General features: G+C 40.1%; 1 protein-coding gene across 2 annotated transcripts in view; it reads right to left on the bottom strand.

The window, feature by feature from the left end:
- Window positions 1-14798, bottom strand: part of galnt2 (UDP-N-acetyl-alpha-D-galactosamine:polypeptide N-acetylgalactosaminyltransferase 2) — a 68044-nt gene that overhangs the window by 7834 nt on the left and 45412 nt on the right. For both annotated transcript variants that reach the window (XM_040011388.1, XM_040011389.1), the window contains exons 3-12: window positions 14205-14358; window positions 11533-11631; window positions 11376-11443; window positions 11215-11280; window positions 10949-11070; window positions 7770-7857; window positions 6565-6652; window positions 6325-6428; window positions 4408-4534; window positions 340-432 (exon numbers count right to left, since the gene is read on the bottom strand). In XM_040011388.1, coding sequence (XP_039867322.1) covers window positions 340-432; window positions 4408-4534; window positions 6325-6428; window positions 6565-6652; window positions 7770-7857; window positions 10949-11070; window positions 11215-11280; window positions 11376-11443; window positions 11533-11631; window positions 14205-14358 — 1009 coding nt within the window. The remainder of the gene's footprint in view (window positions 1-339; window positions 433-4407; window positions 4535-6324; window positions 6429-6564; window positions 6653-7769; window positions 7858-10948; window positions 11071-11214; window positions 11281-11375; window positions 11444-11532; window positions 11632-14204; window positions 14359-14798) is intronic.

Here is a 14798-nt window from a genome sequence, read left to right on the forward strand (position 1 = left end):
TATTTTTTTTTTAATGGCGGATGACTGACGCTGTCACTACGCTTGAAACAATCCTGCGCCAACCTTTTTAAGGAGCGTTGTCATCCCTTTAGGGCATAAATAACAGCAGCGTTTCCAGTATTGTAAATCAGCCACTGACTTTTTGTCTTCTTCTGAGCTACATTAACATCCTCACTTAAGTATAAAAGGGAAAAATTACACCTTTTATGGCTTACATTCTGCTAATTGGCAGTACAATTATAATTATTATGTCCATTCAAGTGGCTGCCTTTGTAATTTTATGATCCAGCTCCATTATTATGTTCAACTCCCACAGGGCTAATACTTCATAGTACTTACTTCCCATAGGGGACATTTCTTGCTGAGGGGACAGCGGCATAGTAGAAGTTTTTATACTCGTCCATCCACACCTCTGCTGCTCTCCTTGTGTTCCTGATGGATGGGTGAGAAGAAGAAAATGCACAAAGGCGAGGGAGACAATGGGTGAGGATAAGACCGAGAGTCGGTGAGGATTTAAAAAAAAAAAAAAAAAAAAAAAAAAAAAGACAGAAAGGTATGTGGCACACTGCACGAGTCCTGAATGGACGTGTCTGTTTGGTGGTTGTGACACACTCACTGCCTGCTCATACACCCCCCGACAGCCATCAGAGGGCACAGTTATCCTGGCTGTACAAATGTGAATGTGTGTTTATTTTCCCTGTTATTGCAGCCGTTGGTCAACAGCGTGTGCATGCTGCCAAACAAAGTGTTGACGTGTGACATTTGACAATTTGTCAGATTTTTATTTTTCGAGTGATGTAACGGACTTCTGACAGACTACGTGTCGGCTGGAGTCAATAAAATACAACTCAATCTTTGCAGTCCAGAGCAGCTCAAAGTATGACACTAACAGTCCTTCCTTAGACCGAATCAAGACAAGAGAAAGAGTGCAATGATGATTATAGCAACGGGGGGTAACAGTGAGACCTTAGTAGCTTCTGTTGCTCTCCCAGTTTGCAAACTTCAGTACTGGAACCAGTTTATATCGGCCTCACTGTTTATGGATTGCACAAACACTATTTTTGCAATCCAGTTTCTTAAGAACAGATATGCTCCTCTGGTTCATGCAGTGTCTCATAAAGTAGGATAACATAGTGAGAAAGTTAAACAAGCACTCCAATTACTATTTTTGTGAATTTTCAGGCAATTATTTCACAGTTCAGACTTAAAAATAGGGTTAAAACTGCTAGCAGGGTTAATTATAGCCATAACTGCAGTACACTCAGCTTCATTATGTTTACCTGTGAATCCCTAAAGTGTAAATGCTTTGACCAAATTATAGGGAAACTAAGTGCCTCTTTATGTGATGTCAAAAGCAAAAGTTATGACACGCTTGCCGGAAGCCTTTCATATTCTGCAGAAATTCTCTATAACCCACGAGTTGCGCAGTTTTAAATAGCGAGCAGTGGTTTTGTCTTAGTGAGGCTCACATATTTCTAGACATTTCCAAACTTGGCTTCCGCTTACTGGAAGAGAAGCTTCAAGAAAACAACTCTTCTAACATCTGAAGGTTACCAGCGACCGTGGTGACACTAGATGCCCTATCATTATTACGGTATTTTAAGGGTTTATTTTGATGTGCAGTCTCTTTGTCTTGCAGGATTTTTTTACTCTCGTGCACCTGCATCCCAAAAATACCGACACCACACACTGCAAACTTTATTTAGGTCCACAGGGGCTTTTTGTCACATAGCAAGCTGCTGCTGCCACAACACGCCTATTATAACTCTGCTGTGAAATGCTGCTCCCTGAAGAACAATTACAATGTCATCCAGGCAGACAAAACAGGTGCCGTCTCCGAGGTCCCCAGAGTCACTGCAGCAGCCACAGGGATGCTGTCTGAGACTTGATTCAGGCTGAAGGGCAAGGCGCTGCCTCAGAGCACAGATGAAGCTGCTCTGCTCTGTAATAGAGAACTCCACTGCACCCACTGATTAATAAGTGATGTCTTCGATTGTTAGGAATGGTTGTGCAACTAATATGAGACCGTGTTCAGTGTTATGAAACTGATGAAAACATTAGCAGTCCACCGGTGGTGTCTAATCTTTGACACTGTTTGAATAAATGTTGGTTTAATGTTGAATTTCATCCACATCCACAGTTTTTTCCCCTCTAAGGGTTCTACCGAGCTATGAATTAAATCTCTTCAGGTATTTGTATGTAACTAACTGATAAGAAATGAGGGGCTGAAGTCAACTAATAGCCCCGACTCAAAAATAGGAGCTACTGCAGAATAGGCACCACATGTCACCCTGACATGCTCTTTATTTCTTGCTCTCCTTTAAAAATATTAATCACAGCCAATAACCAGAGTAACCACAGTCATTTCAAGCTCCTTGTTATCTGTTTGTTTATCCTCCCACATGTTTACCAATCGGGAGACTGAAGGTTTGTTGGGCTCATTACCAAGGGTGGTTACTCATGGTTTCAAGAGACAGATCCATATCTGCCCATGTATCACATTCTCCACTGCTCGTGTTCAATGTTTATGGTGCCGCATATATCGCAGCTCTAAAGGGCAGCACATGGAAAAAACAGATTTTCTTCACTTTTAGTTTTTATTTATTTTTTTATTTTTGAAGGAAATATTCATGAACTTGTTTAATTGATGGTACTTTGTTTTAATTACTCAACGCTGATTTAATTCTCAGAGCATTAGTAAAACTCACAAACTTACAAACCGCAGCCACAGAAAATAATGAACCAAAAGAGACCTATACACATGATCTGTGCTCATTTCCAGCTCCATAGTTTTACTCCAGGACTCAGGGAAGTAATTCACACAACTCACAAAGAGAAGTCTCTTTTATCCTACACACTCGGTCTTGGTGCAGCCCCTCAGGTCACCTGCTGTCTGAATTAAGCCTTTTTACCTCTATTCCTCCTTGTTTAAGGGTCTAAGCTGCAGGTGGGTGGAGCTGTTGTGCTCACAGGCAGAGATGAGCATAGCACCGGTATGCCCTCTCTTTGTTATCACAGAGAGCCAAGATTAGAAAAAACTGTCTGAAAAGGCAGAGATGAGAGCAAACGGACATCTGAGCTTTGGCTTGCAGAGACTATTTGACGGTACCCTGACCTTATAAATATGAGGATCTAACATTATAACTGTATATTAGGCTATAATATATATTAGTATATTGCTTTTAAGCAAATAAGTACATTACTGAAATTCAAAGTGCTTTAAAAAGAAAATCCAGTGTAAATATTCCACCATCAAAATGGAAAGGAAGAGCTTAAACTGCTTCTATGGTAAAAAAGTATCATAAAATGTCAAGGTTTTTCTGAGACTGCTAGGTCACTTAAACATCAGCTGATTGACTGTATTAGCTGTCAGTGAACTGCAGATTTAAAACAAACAAACAAAAAAGTCTTCCTAACCCTGTTAAAGTTAGAACACGCTCAGCTAGTCCTTTTCTGTGCGGTTGTTCTGCTGCACAGAAAAGTGTAAATCAAAAATCTTCAGTTTCAAGCTAAACAGCAAACGCATCTGCTGATGAAAATCACGTGACAAGACAAAAAGGCCCCAGAGGATCCAGTAAATGAACCTTGTGGTGGGAATGTTTTCTCAAAGGCTGTTTCCACATTAAATTTAGTGAGTGAAATTTGAACCTCGGGATAAACATCCTCAGTATTTGGTCTTGAAATGTCACTACAGTTGAGTCAAACTGTCTCCTAACTTTAACTGACTCTTAGAAATGAAGAGTGGGTTGTGTTAGAGCAGGTCACCATTTGACAGAAAGGTCAGGGGTTCAATCATCGTCTTCTCCGGTCTGCATGTTTTAAGTGCTCTTGGGCAAGATTCTGTAAACATAATTGCTCCCTATGCATGTGCGTGATCAATAAAAGCAATATGGCTTGTACTGTAAAAGTGCTTTGAGTGGTCATTAAGACTAGAAAAGCATTATATATAAAGGACAGTCCATTTAGCCTCCACATTTCTTGTGATTTACAGTGAAACTACTTACTGTAAATAGAGATTTTCCCTCCCATATTTTATGTAAGGAGAAAACAAGTTTTTTATATATGCTCAGCAGCAATAATAATAAATAAATTGAATGAATTCAAGTACTGCTATTATCCAAAGCTCTTTGCATTTGATTATCCATTCACATACTGATGATATGGAAGGCTAACCTCAGAATGCATTGGGGCTTTGGTGTGTTTTTGGATATGACAAATAGAGAACTGTGTGGCTTCACCTTCTGAGCTAAAGTCACCAAATAAACCCAAATGCATTAACTGTAGTGTCATTATGGAGATGCACAGGCTGCAACATGGGGAATTTTGATGAACTATGTGATGCGTGTAACCTGACTGGTTAAATGAGTGTTCAGCCCTCTTGTATGTGTGTGTCTGCATGTGTGTCACCTTGCGAACACAGTGCCACTGCCACCCGGGAAGGTATAAGGATGCTGCTTTCTGAAGACGTGGCCAACTCTGCTGCAGGGGATGATCTCCAGACTGCCGCCACATTGCCACACACGAAATGAGATCTCTAAAAACAGAGACAGACACGCAGGCGGAAAAAATGAATAAAAACAGGTAAGTTAATTACTACAAGCCAAGAAAAAGTAGTTAAGTTAATCCACATGTGCATATCATGAATGTCTGGAGTGTGTTGACATTGTTAGATTTGCTCTCCAGCATTGTCAGCATTTGAATGAGCGTTCTTTAAATGAGCACAGCAATGTCTGAACTGTCAATCCAGTTCTGATTCATTGGACCGCCTCGAGAGGAGCCTGAATCACTCCGTCAGCTGTTTATTCTTACCGATTTCCCAAGTGCATTCAGACAAAAGCAAAAGGGAGACACAGCTGCTATTATATCATTGTACTGTTTGCAAATGAGCTCTATTGTGCACACTCTGCACTGACTCTAAACATTATTACACTGCCACTGTAATTTCCTAAGATCAACTGTACTAAGGAAGACATCTTTTACCTAGATATGACAACCAAATTACTGAAGGATTTTCTATTATCTCGTTGTTGGCATGGGCACCCAGATGATCTCATGAGTTGATCACAGTGTGAGGCAAATCCACGTTGCTGCTTTAGCACCAGATCTCACAGGGGAGTGGAGATTTTATAACTGGGCAGGATTTTGTGGTTTTCTGAGCCAAAAGTGCAGCATTTATGAGGGAAAGAGATTACAGTTGCAAGCTCATTTAAGTCTTAAAGATATAGTTCAACATTTTGGAGAGACATGTATTAGGTTTTCTGCAGAGAATGAGATCAGAGGTTTGATACAATTATCACAGTTACATGTCAAGTATAACGATGCAGCCAGTAATCACGTAGCTTATCATTGAGAGTACAAACAACAGGAAACAGCAAACCCAGCTCTATCCAAAGCTCACAAAATCCTCCATTGTTTGTTTAGCCAAATCACTGTCCGGCATATAAGGATGTGCAAACATAACGTCAACAAAACAGCAAAAAAATTGACTGCCTGTTGGATGCATAGAATCAGCAGACTCAGTAAACCTGTTCTTGATGTGTTTATGGCTTCAATTACCAATTTCAAGTCTTTTTAAACATAAAATTACAAAAACAAAAAGTAAATAAATCAGGCTATGTTTTAGTGCAAGGTTATTTCATTATTTAAAGTCGCTACTGAATGATCAGATGACAGCAGCAAAATGCTTGGCTTGAGCTTTAAAAGAAAAGCAAAAAAAGGGACTTCAATTTATTTGTCATCACTGAGTTTCACTGAGAAATATAGCTGGGTGTCATCTGCATAGAAATGAAAGTGTATGGAGGGCAGTTCTAATAATATTACCTAAGGGAAGCATGTATACGGTAAAAAGGACCGGCCCCAACACGGAACCCTGTGGAACACCGTGGCTAACTTTAATGTGTAAAGAAGACAAAAACATTTAAATGCACAAATTTGGTTTGATATGATTCAAACCAATGCAGCACATGCCCTTGAATGCAAACAGACTGCTCTAGTCTCTGTATTAAAAGTTTATAACATTTTATACATTTATCATTTCATAATGATATAACATCATTATACTCAATGGACATATAGGACTGTGCTATTAAACCTGCTCAAAGAAAGTGAATGAGTGTATTTTCCAAAACACTCATTAAAACCTTAAAAGCCTGGAGACAAAACGGGAAACCCAGGACATGCCTGCGACTTCACTTGACTTTCCACTTTTAATACCTGTGTTTTATGCAATTTTTGATTCTTTCACTAATCAAGACTTTCTATTCTTGCGACATCCATTAGACACTTTCTTCAATCTACCATGAGCTTCTAAATTGCACCACTCACCGAGATTTTCCCCTCCCCATACATCCATCATCATGTCATACTTTCCCAGCTGCTCGAAGTACTCTTTATCCATGACAAACAGGCCACCTGCTATCATTGGTGTCCTGGAGGGGCAGAAAAAAAACAAAAAAATACAAGAAACAAGAAAATTGAGAAGGCATTGGTAAAAATTGAGTAGATTAATACCCTGTTAGTTGCATATGATACAACCTGTAACTTTTGAAAGTGTGTTTGTCTTACTTTATAGGAGCGATCGGGTTGCCTTGTCTGGCTCGTCTCTGCTCCAGAGTCATGTAGTCCCATTTAAACACCAAATTCCAGTCAAAGCCTGCCAACATAAACACACAGACAAAAAAACACTGCACAATTACGACCATTAGCTGGGATTAAGTAGCAGTCTGGTTGTATAATTGGATTTGGCAGGTTCATATTAGATGACTGGGTAAATCAGCAGTTGCCTGACTTCAAAGGCAACTGCTGTAACTGTTTAAGTGTTAGCAGAGAGAGTTAAACTAGTGTAACTGGCATGTATCTGTTCTACAATACACTCCAATCAGCACAGCCAGTACACCACTTTGGCTTTTACATTAATATACCTCACAGACCCACACAAAAAAGAGAAATGTTGCAATGCAAGTGCCAACACTTGCTAATCCAGCCAAATTAAGAATGCGACTGCACGGCAGTTTCACATTCAGAACATTAAATTTTTTATTATGTGAAGTCGTTAATTAATTATTAATATAAAAAAGAGTGGGGTTTTTTTAAGCTATGAGTAGTTCTTCCATTTCCAGTGTGCATTGCACCGTATGTAAGCTATATCCATCAGCATCACAATGGACAAAAAAAGGATATTTAATGCGTAAAATCACATATGACACCAATTATTTAATTAACTTGAATTCATTAATGTCCTTTCTGGATATCATCTACTGGAGTTATACTCAAGAAGGCACATGCCCAAATCAGTTGGATTGGACATTAAACTGTCTTTAACCCACCAGCTCTCCAGTACAAAGTAGGCGTGATGTTCCATTCAGCCTATGTCAGAATAAAAGAAGGAACTGTCTAAAAGATTTATGATGAACAAGTGGGGGATCATGTGTGCTGCCTCATGAGATAATAAGATAATATCTGCAATACTTTGAAGAGGAGGCACTGTTCAGTGAACATTTCCTGGTGAGAAACAGTTTGAAATATACCATGTTCCTCAGGAGGCCTCGCCTTAAGTATGAGAAATACCTGGAGAGAACAGTTTATGAACTACAGCACTGGATGGCAAAACACCTGGTCTTAATGCGGCTGAGAGATAACAACGTCAATTCATTGTAAATGAAAAGCATTAAAAAGCAAATCCTCTAAAACTGTAATAAATGCAAAGCCTCGCTGTCAAGCTCGACTGACTAGACTACACAGGAGTCGAGTGTGTCTTTTGTGTACTTTACCTCCTTTCAGATCGGCAGAGGCGCCGACATATTGAAAGTTGTCCATGTTGATGACATCAATGATGGGAGAAACTACTCGTGTCTTATCCTGAGAAGGAAACACGGAGACAGTAATTAAACAAAGCCACTTCAAGGACGGATGCGGGTTTGGAATATCATCAATAAATATTTACTACAAATTAATTAAAAAGGACTAAATTATGCAGAACTACAAAGGACTCAGAGCACTTAACTGTGTTTGCGAAATTTTAGAGCGTAAGTAAATATTCCCATCTGCAAGCTTATTTTATGTTCTATATTTAGTTTACTGCCACGTTTATGACGTAAAACTGAACGTTAATCAGCCATTTCCTACCAACACCAAAACAAACCCGAGCTTTAAAATCACAGAGCCACATCACCCGGCAGTTCGAAGAAAGGATTACTCAAGCGGCCCGAATGACGAAAACAGAAACAGCTTGCAGATATTGGGGAGTTCATTTGTTTGAGCCTGCGACATTTTTATAAGACAAGGTTTCACAGTGTATGGTGGGATTCATTATTTAGAGAAGCAGCTAAAGCAAAAGAAAAACAAAGTGAATTACTCTGACAGCGCAGCGTTTCAGACATGGCTCCAGGCATTTATTAACGAGGGAACAACAAAACAGCACATTCGGGAGGATCAAATGCAGAATCAGACTGTTTTAAGTCAAATCAGATACATTTTTAAAGAACAACCTCGATTTTATACACAGTGTCCCATTTCAGATTAAGATTACAGTCAATCATGAAGCTCCTTTTTGAAGTCTTTATTTTAAAAAAAGGCTTCGCTCTAAATATCACCAGACTGTATCTGTAAGAGAGCTCGGTTTGGGTTTATAAAGTTTTTCCTTTAATGGAAATAAAAATCAAATTGCCAGCCCCAAAAGATAAAAGATCTTGTCACCCATCAAGATCTGCATGTCTCACACTGTCAGGGTTAGCTGTGATAATGGGCTTTTATAATGAAAACAGTCCCAACATTCCTGTGTGAATGAAATGTAGTCATGTGCTCCTTGTTTCTCACATGAATGTTAACAAGACACTGACTGATTATAAGCTCAGAGGTGCTGCTTTGTAGCCAACCCCAGCCTCTGTGTAAAGGATTAGATGGAAAAAAACATGAATTGGATCAATTTTATGCGTATTTTACTGGGATACACTGGTCAGGTACTTTATCAGGTCAACTTTGCTATTTTGGGAATGGATCCACTTTTGTTTCCAGAGCTGCTTTAATTTCTCGTGGCACAGATTCGACAGGGTGCTGGACATTGCTCAAAGATTTTATTCCACACTGACATGACAGCATCACAGAGTTTTTCAACTGCATTTCCATGATGGGAATCTACACATTATATGCTAAAATTGCTCTATTTGAATAAAAATCTGGGGATTGTTGAGGCCCACTGAGCACTTGTGAACTGTGGTCATAAGGGGTCAGCATCAATACTTAGACAAGCCATGGTGTCCAAACAATGCTCAGTTGGTAGTAAAAGGTCCAAAACTCTGCCATTACACTACCACCAGCCTAAACTGTTGATACAAGGCAGAATGGATCCATCCTTTGACCAGATTTTGACTCCAACATCTGAATGTTGCAACATTTTCCAATCTTCTATTTTCCAATTTTAGTGAGCCCGTCTAAACTGTAGCCTCAGTTTCCTGCTCTCAGCTGACAGGAGTGGCACCCAGTGCGGTCTTTTGCTTGTTGTAGCCCATCTGCTTCAAGGCAAATGTGTTGTGTGTTCAGAGATGCTTTTTTGCATATCTTGGTGGTTACAAGTGGTTATTTGAGTTACTGTAGTTTTGGGCAATTCCCTATAAACCCTAGAGATGGCTCTGTTGTTAAATCCCAGTAGATTAGTAGTTTATGGGATACTTAGGCCACTCCCCCTGGCATCAACTACCACGCTACATTCAACGTTGAAAGTTAGCGGGTTGTCTTGACTGTATCTACAAACCTAAATCCACTGAGCTGCTGCCATGTGATTGGCTAAATGGATATTTTCAATGAGTTGTAGGTAAGACGAGTACCTAATAATAAAGTGACTGTGAGTGTTCGGAAACTTTCCCCCTAAAAGATTTATTTTGTTTCCAGCGTTTTTGTTATTTTTAAATGAGCATTTTGTAGTTTTTTGGCCGTTTTCTTTTTAGATCAAACTATGGTATCATCATTTAAGCCATTTATGAGCACAATCACAACATGTGAACTGTTTTTCACTTATCAATGGTAAATGGACTGATTATTATAGATTGTATTTGAGCACTCAAAGCACTTTAAACAACATGCTCCTTTCACACACGTTCATACAAGCATTTTTGTCTACACTAAATAGTGTCTAACGATTACACGGTGATACTTTGGCATGCAGACCGGAGCAGCCAAGAACCAAACCGCTACATATCTACGATATTTTCCCCCACTCTGACTAAAGATAACAGGTCAGTGCACAAGAAATTGGGCTGAATCCAGTGTAGTGTTTACACATGTCAATCAATGCACAGTGACATAACTGACTGCCTTTGTTTCCTTCTATTGGTCTATTAAATGGTTTACTCTGTCCCTCTGAAACCAATTAAAATTTCAACAGGTTTTCTGGGCATTTTCACTATGAATGAGTTGTTTATATCACACTTTTGCTTTGGAATGGCTCCACAGTGTAGTGGCTTACACATTCTCCCAACAAGCAAAAGATACAAAGTTTGTATCTTTCCCGGGAGGAGAAACAAATCCCTTTTGGGTTGTGTCGGCAAGGCGTACAAACTTGTAGAGCAACACACCATGGTGACCCCTTTAGAATAAGGGATTAGTTGAAAGTAGCTTCTTTTTTTTATTATTCTGCTTTAGATTTTAAACCAATTAGAATCAAAAACAAGGCTATATGCAAACATAACTCAGTTAAAAGGGCACTTTTCATTTCAAGCTGTCGTATTAGAAGAAAGATGGCCAAAGTGCAACAATTTCACTGTCTGGTGAGATCTTCTTCAGAGCGTGCCCTGACTGATAAAACTGAAAATTCAATGCCAGTCTTTAAGCGGAAAACCCCCCATCTAATTTGTATCTTAACTATTGTTTTTCACTTGTTTGTTCACTGGGATATGTGCTCAAATGTATTATAATGATATTAAGATACAAAGTTGTACGCTGTGTGTGCGCGTACCTCAGCCACTCTTTCAAGCAGCGGCTCTAGCCAGTGGTCATTACATTCACAGTGAGAGTCCAGGAAGGTGAGGACTGGTGCTGTGGCAGCATCTGCACCACGAACTCTTGATCGCATCAAGCCTGAGGGAAGTTAAGAAAAGAAGTGTGATTAAAAACAACAGTCCTGCTGCCAGACTGAACACTTTCATCCCACATGGTGTGCAGCAGCACTGAGATTTCTTTCGGGCATAAAAGTTATGATAAAACCTTTTTCTTCTAAAGTACCTTCTCTGCGGTCATTTCTCAACACGCGTACTTTCTCAATCTTCCCCAGCAGCGCTCCATCCTCAGCTGGAACACACACAGACACACACAGAGCAGTGATGTTTATTTGTATTTTCACACTGATGATGCTAGCTTTGTTTGCGTGTGTTCACACAACTCACGATTATCACTGTAGTCATCAACCAGAATGATCTCTTTGACCAAGTGAGGTGGACTTTTCTTCAGGACACTAAACAGAGTGAGATCATATAAAAAATACAGCACATCTGCCTCGGAAATTGAAAAGAAAAGTACACAAAGCTCAGTATACACGCCTACCTGACCACAGTCCGCAGCAGAGCAGAGCGAGCCTCATTGTGGAAGGTGATGACAACGCTCGAGGCCGGCAGGTCTGACTTCCACTGCTTATGTCTGCAACTGCACAAAAACAAGACAAAACCCCCCAAAGACATAAAAATTAGGGAAAAAAAGAGAAAAAAAAATGGTTAAAGTATGAATGCTTACATGTGTAGACAAACACGCCCACACGCACAAACAACCATGTCACCGAATGTGTGAGCCAAGCTGTGAGCTGGAACTGGTCAGTAAAGCGATTTTGAACACAATAAATACGATGGCGCACATAGTGACACTGACACACACACACAGAGGATGCAATGACACACACTCTCATGGAGTAATGCTCTGCTGCAGCTGGGATTGACACTGGGTTTATCATACCGTGAGGCAAAAATCCCATGAGATGACGGGTGTGCCTGTGTATGCGTGTATGTGTGTGTGCGAGCATACCCAAAAAGACAAATCCTGCACCGAATTTAAAGTAAGGAACATGAGTGATAGGGCACTACATGAGAGGAGAGTGACAAGACAGAGAGGAGAAGGAGGAGGAGGAGGAGGGAGCCGATAAGGGCATGAAGAAAACTTTCTATTCCATCTGTCACTTAACTACAGCCACTCTGTCAAACCTCGAGGTAAAAACCCAGAACAGATACGTTTTACAAGATCACGTGTGAAGGTGTGCCATTAGTATTGGCTGTCACACTTGCATAGTTGCTGTATTCCTGTTCATTTCTACTGGGGGAAAAAAGCATCAGAGATTCAAGTCATTTTGATCCTGCGTTGAAAACAACTAGGTGCTTTTGCTGAAACAAAAACAACTGGGCTATTTTTTCCTCCTGGAAATGTTTCACAATGATTGCTGCAGCACGCTCACAAATTACAAAGACATCGATACCAGATCAATAGGAGACACATCCTTGCTCTTTTTAGTAGGCTAATGGCTCCAACTGTCTACTTTTGACCAACATATAAGTAAGGCCAGGTGACTACTTTAACTATGGCAGCTGGACTAATCATTTAGACTATTATGGAGTAGGTCAGTAACATGTTTGGAATAATGTTCTTTTTATATAAATAACATCAAAAAAGTCTAATATCAACATATTTCAAGGTATTTCACAAGCAAAGTATGGAGGGGTCTTTAAAATTCTATAAGATTATGAAAAATAAAACCACAGAGAATTTGAAGAACTTATGCACGGTAGATTGCAATTATCTATGGAGCAAAATAAAAGCTTGGTACTTGTCATGCCTATGACTTTCATGGCTTCAGGGAGCACTGGATGAAAACAAGCAATTCTGTAGTGGAAATATCTGCACGGCCTCGGGGACTCGAGCAAGAATCAGCATCACTGAATGCAGTTTCTCTCTGCATTAATAAAAACAACTTTAAACTCTCCCTTTGCAAAGAAATAAAACAGCGATCGGAGGAGCAACTGAGGCGGAGAGGAAAACTGGAGGCTATTTTCTGTACAATATGGAAAAAAGGACTTGTTTTGGAGCAACGTCTGTGGTCATGGAGATTTTCTGGGCTGACTTGCTCGTTTCAGCAAGACCATGGTAAACCACAACCTGCGCGTACTGCAGCGGCACAGCTCCACTGTAAGTGTTCACGTGATAAAGCCCGTAGTCTCGGTTTTTCACTCGCTCAAAGTATTTGGTGCATCATGAAATTTAAAAACCATAAGAAACCAAAACTGTTCCTCAGTTCTTACATGCTTACAGTGGTGTTTAAAGACAAGATGACGCTGCACCCTGTCACAACTTCACTGAAATGTGTTTAAAGGGAACAAATTGAATGAGAATATGCATTAATAAATATCTTAGTTTAAACGCGTGATATGGAATGTTTGTATTAATCATTTAAACCCTATATCATACCAAATATAGAGGACTTAAACTTTCACTATGACGTTTTTTTTATGCTTGCTTCTTAAGAAGTTATTTGTTAGTATTGCTTAGTCCATGTGAGATATATCCAAGACAAAGAAGTCTCTACAAATCCAGGAAATGGTGTTCCAAATATTTTGGATACTACATATATAAATCCCTTTTTCTGCTGCTGTATTAGAAAAAGTAAAAACTTGCTCTTTAGGGTTTCAACACTTCAGCGGTGCCTGTTCTTTAGGTGTAAGGCCTTTCTGCTGACATTTTTTCACACAATCCAGCGATTTGGTCTTTATTAACAAAAGGGTAGTACCAGAAGTTAGGACATGTAACCAGACTCATATAACACTAATGGACTTTTCACTGCTAAAAAGGCCTGTTGAGATCCAAGCTGACTAAAACCTAATATTCTTCTAATAAAAGAATCCAAACGAAGTCATTTTATGATTTTGTTTTGTCCGTTACAACAAGCAGAACAATACGCAGCTTTTACAGCCTGTGGGTTTATTTTAGCACTAAGGCAGACAGTGTCTGCTCCACTGCTACTTCCTGGTTTCCACTGTAACCACAATAGCAAGAGTTCCTGAGAGATCTTATCCAGTCTGGGATCAATTAGTCAAATCAACGAATGTGATAAGACAGCATGTATTCGCAAAAAAAAAACAAAACCCCTTTCGATCACCCATGAAAAAGCAGAAGTTAAGAGGGATGTCATTGTGTTTCACATATTAGCTGTGTGTGTGTGCAGTGACACAGGTACGTACTGATCATGTCTCGTGTCTGGTACAGCTCTGTCCATTCGGAGTTTGTCGCTTTCCACCTGGTTGAACTTGTTTCTGGCGTAGGGGTCTTGACCTGGCCGGACCACCGTGGCTCCAACATACAGATCCTGGTCAAAATCCTGCCAGCGCACCTTACCTGGATGGACACACACACACACACACAAACACACACACATTAGGCACATCTCCAACCAGAGATATCCACAGATGCGAGGCACACACTGCTTCCCAGTCAGTTCTGTGACCACTTGACCAGGCTCATTTATTTGAAGGTGCCATTTCCTTCAAGGTCACCTTTTTGTGCACCAGCAGTGACTTGATTTTGGGTTTGATGTGGCCAAAAAGCAGCATGCAGCACGGGTCAGATTGTTTCTCTCAAATGTTTTCACTTCATGTGCCTCGGGACATTACAGCAGAACTTTGTGTTGACAGTCTGGCGCAAAAGCCACTGTGACTGTCCACACTCCTACTTCAGCTGAAAACTACTCTTTGATCTCTCGGTCATAGCCAGAGACACAGCTCTCATCACAAGCAGCGCTTCTTCACAGGACATTTGGGTCATTTTGAAAGAGAAGT

This window comes from Simochromis diagramma, unplaced genomic scaffold (genome assembly GCF_900408965.1).
Source record: "Simochromis diagramma unplaced genomic scaffold, fSimDia1.1 OVJJ01000603.1, whole genome shotgun sequence".
Taxonomy (NCBI): Eukaryota; Metazoa; Chordata; class Actinopteri; order Cichliformes; family Cichlidae; genus Simochromis; species Simochromis diagramma.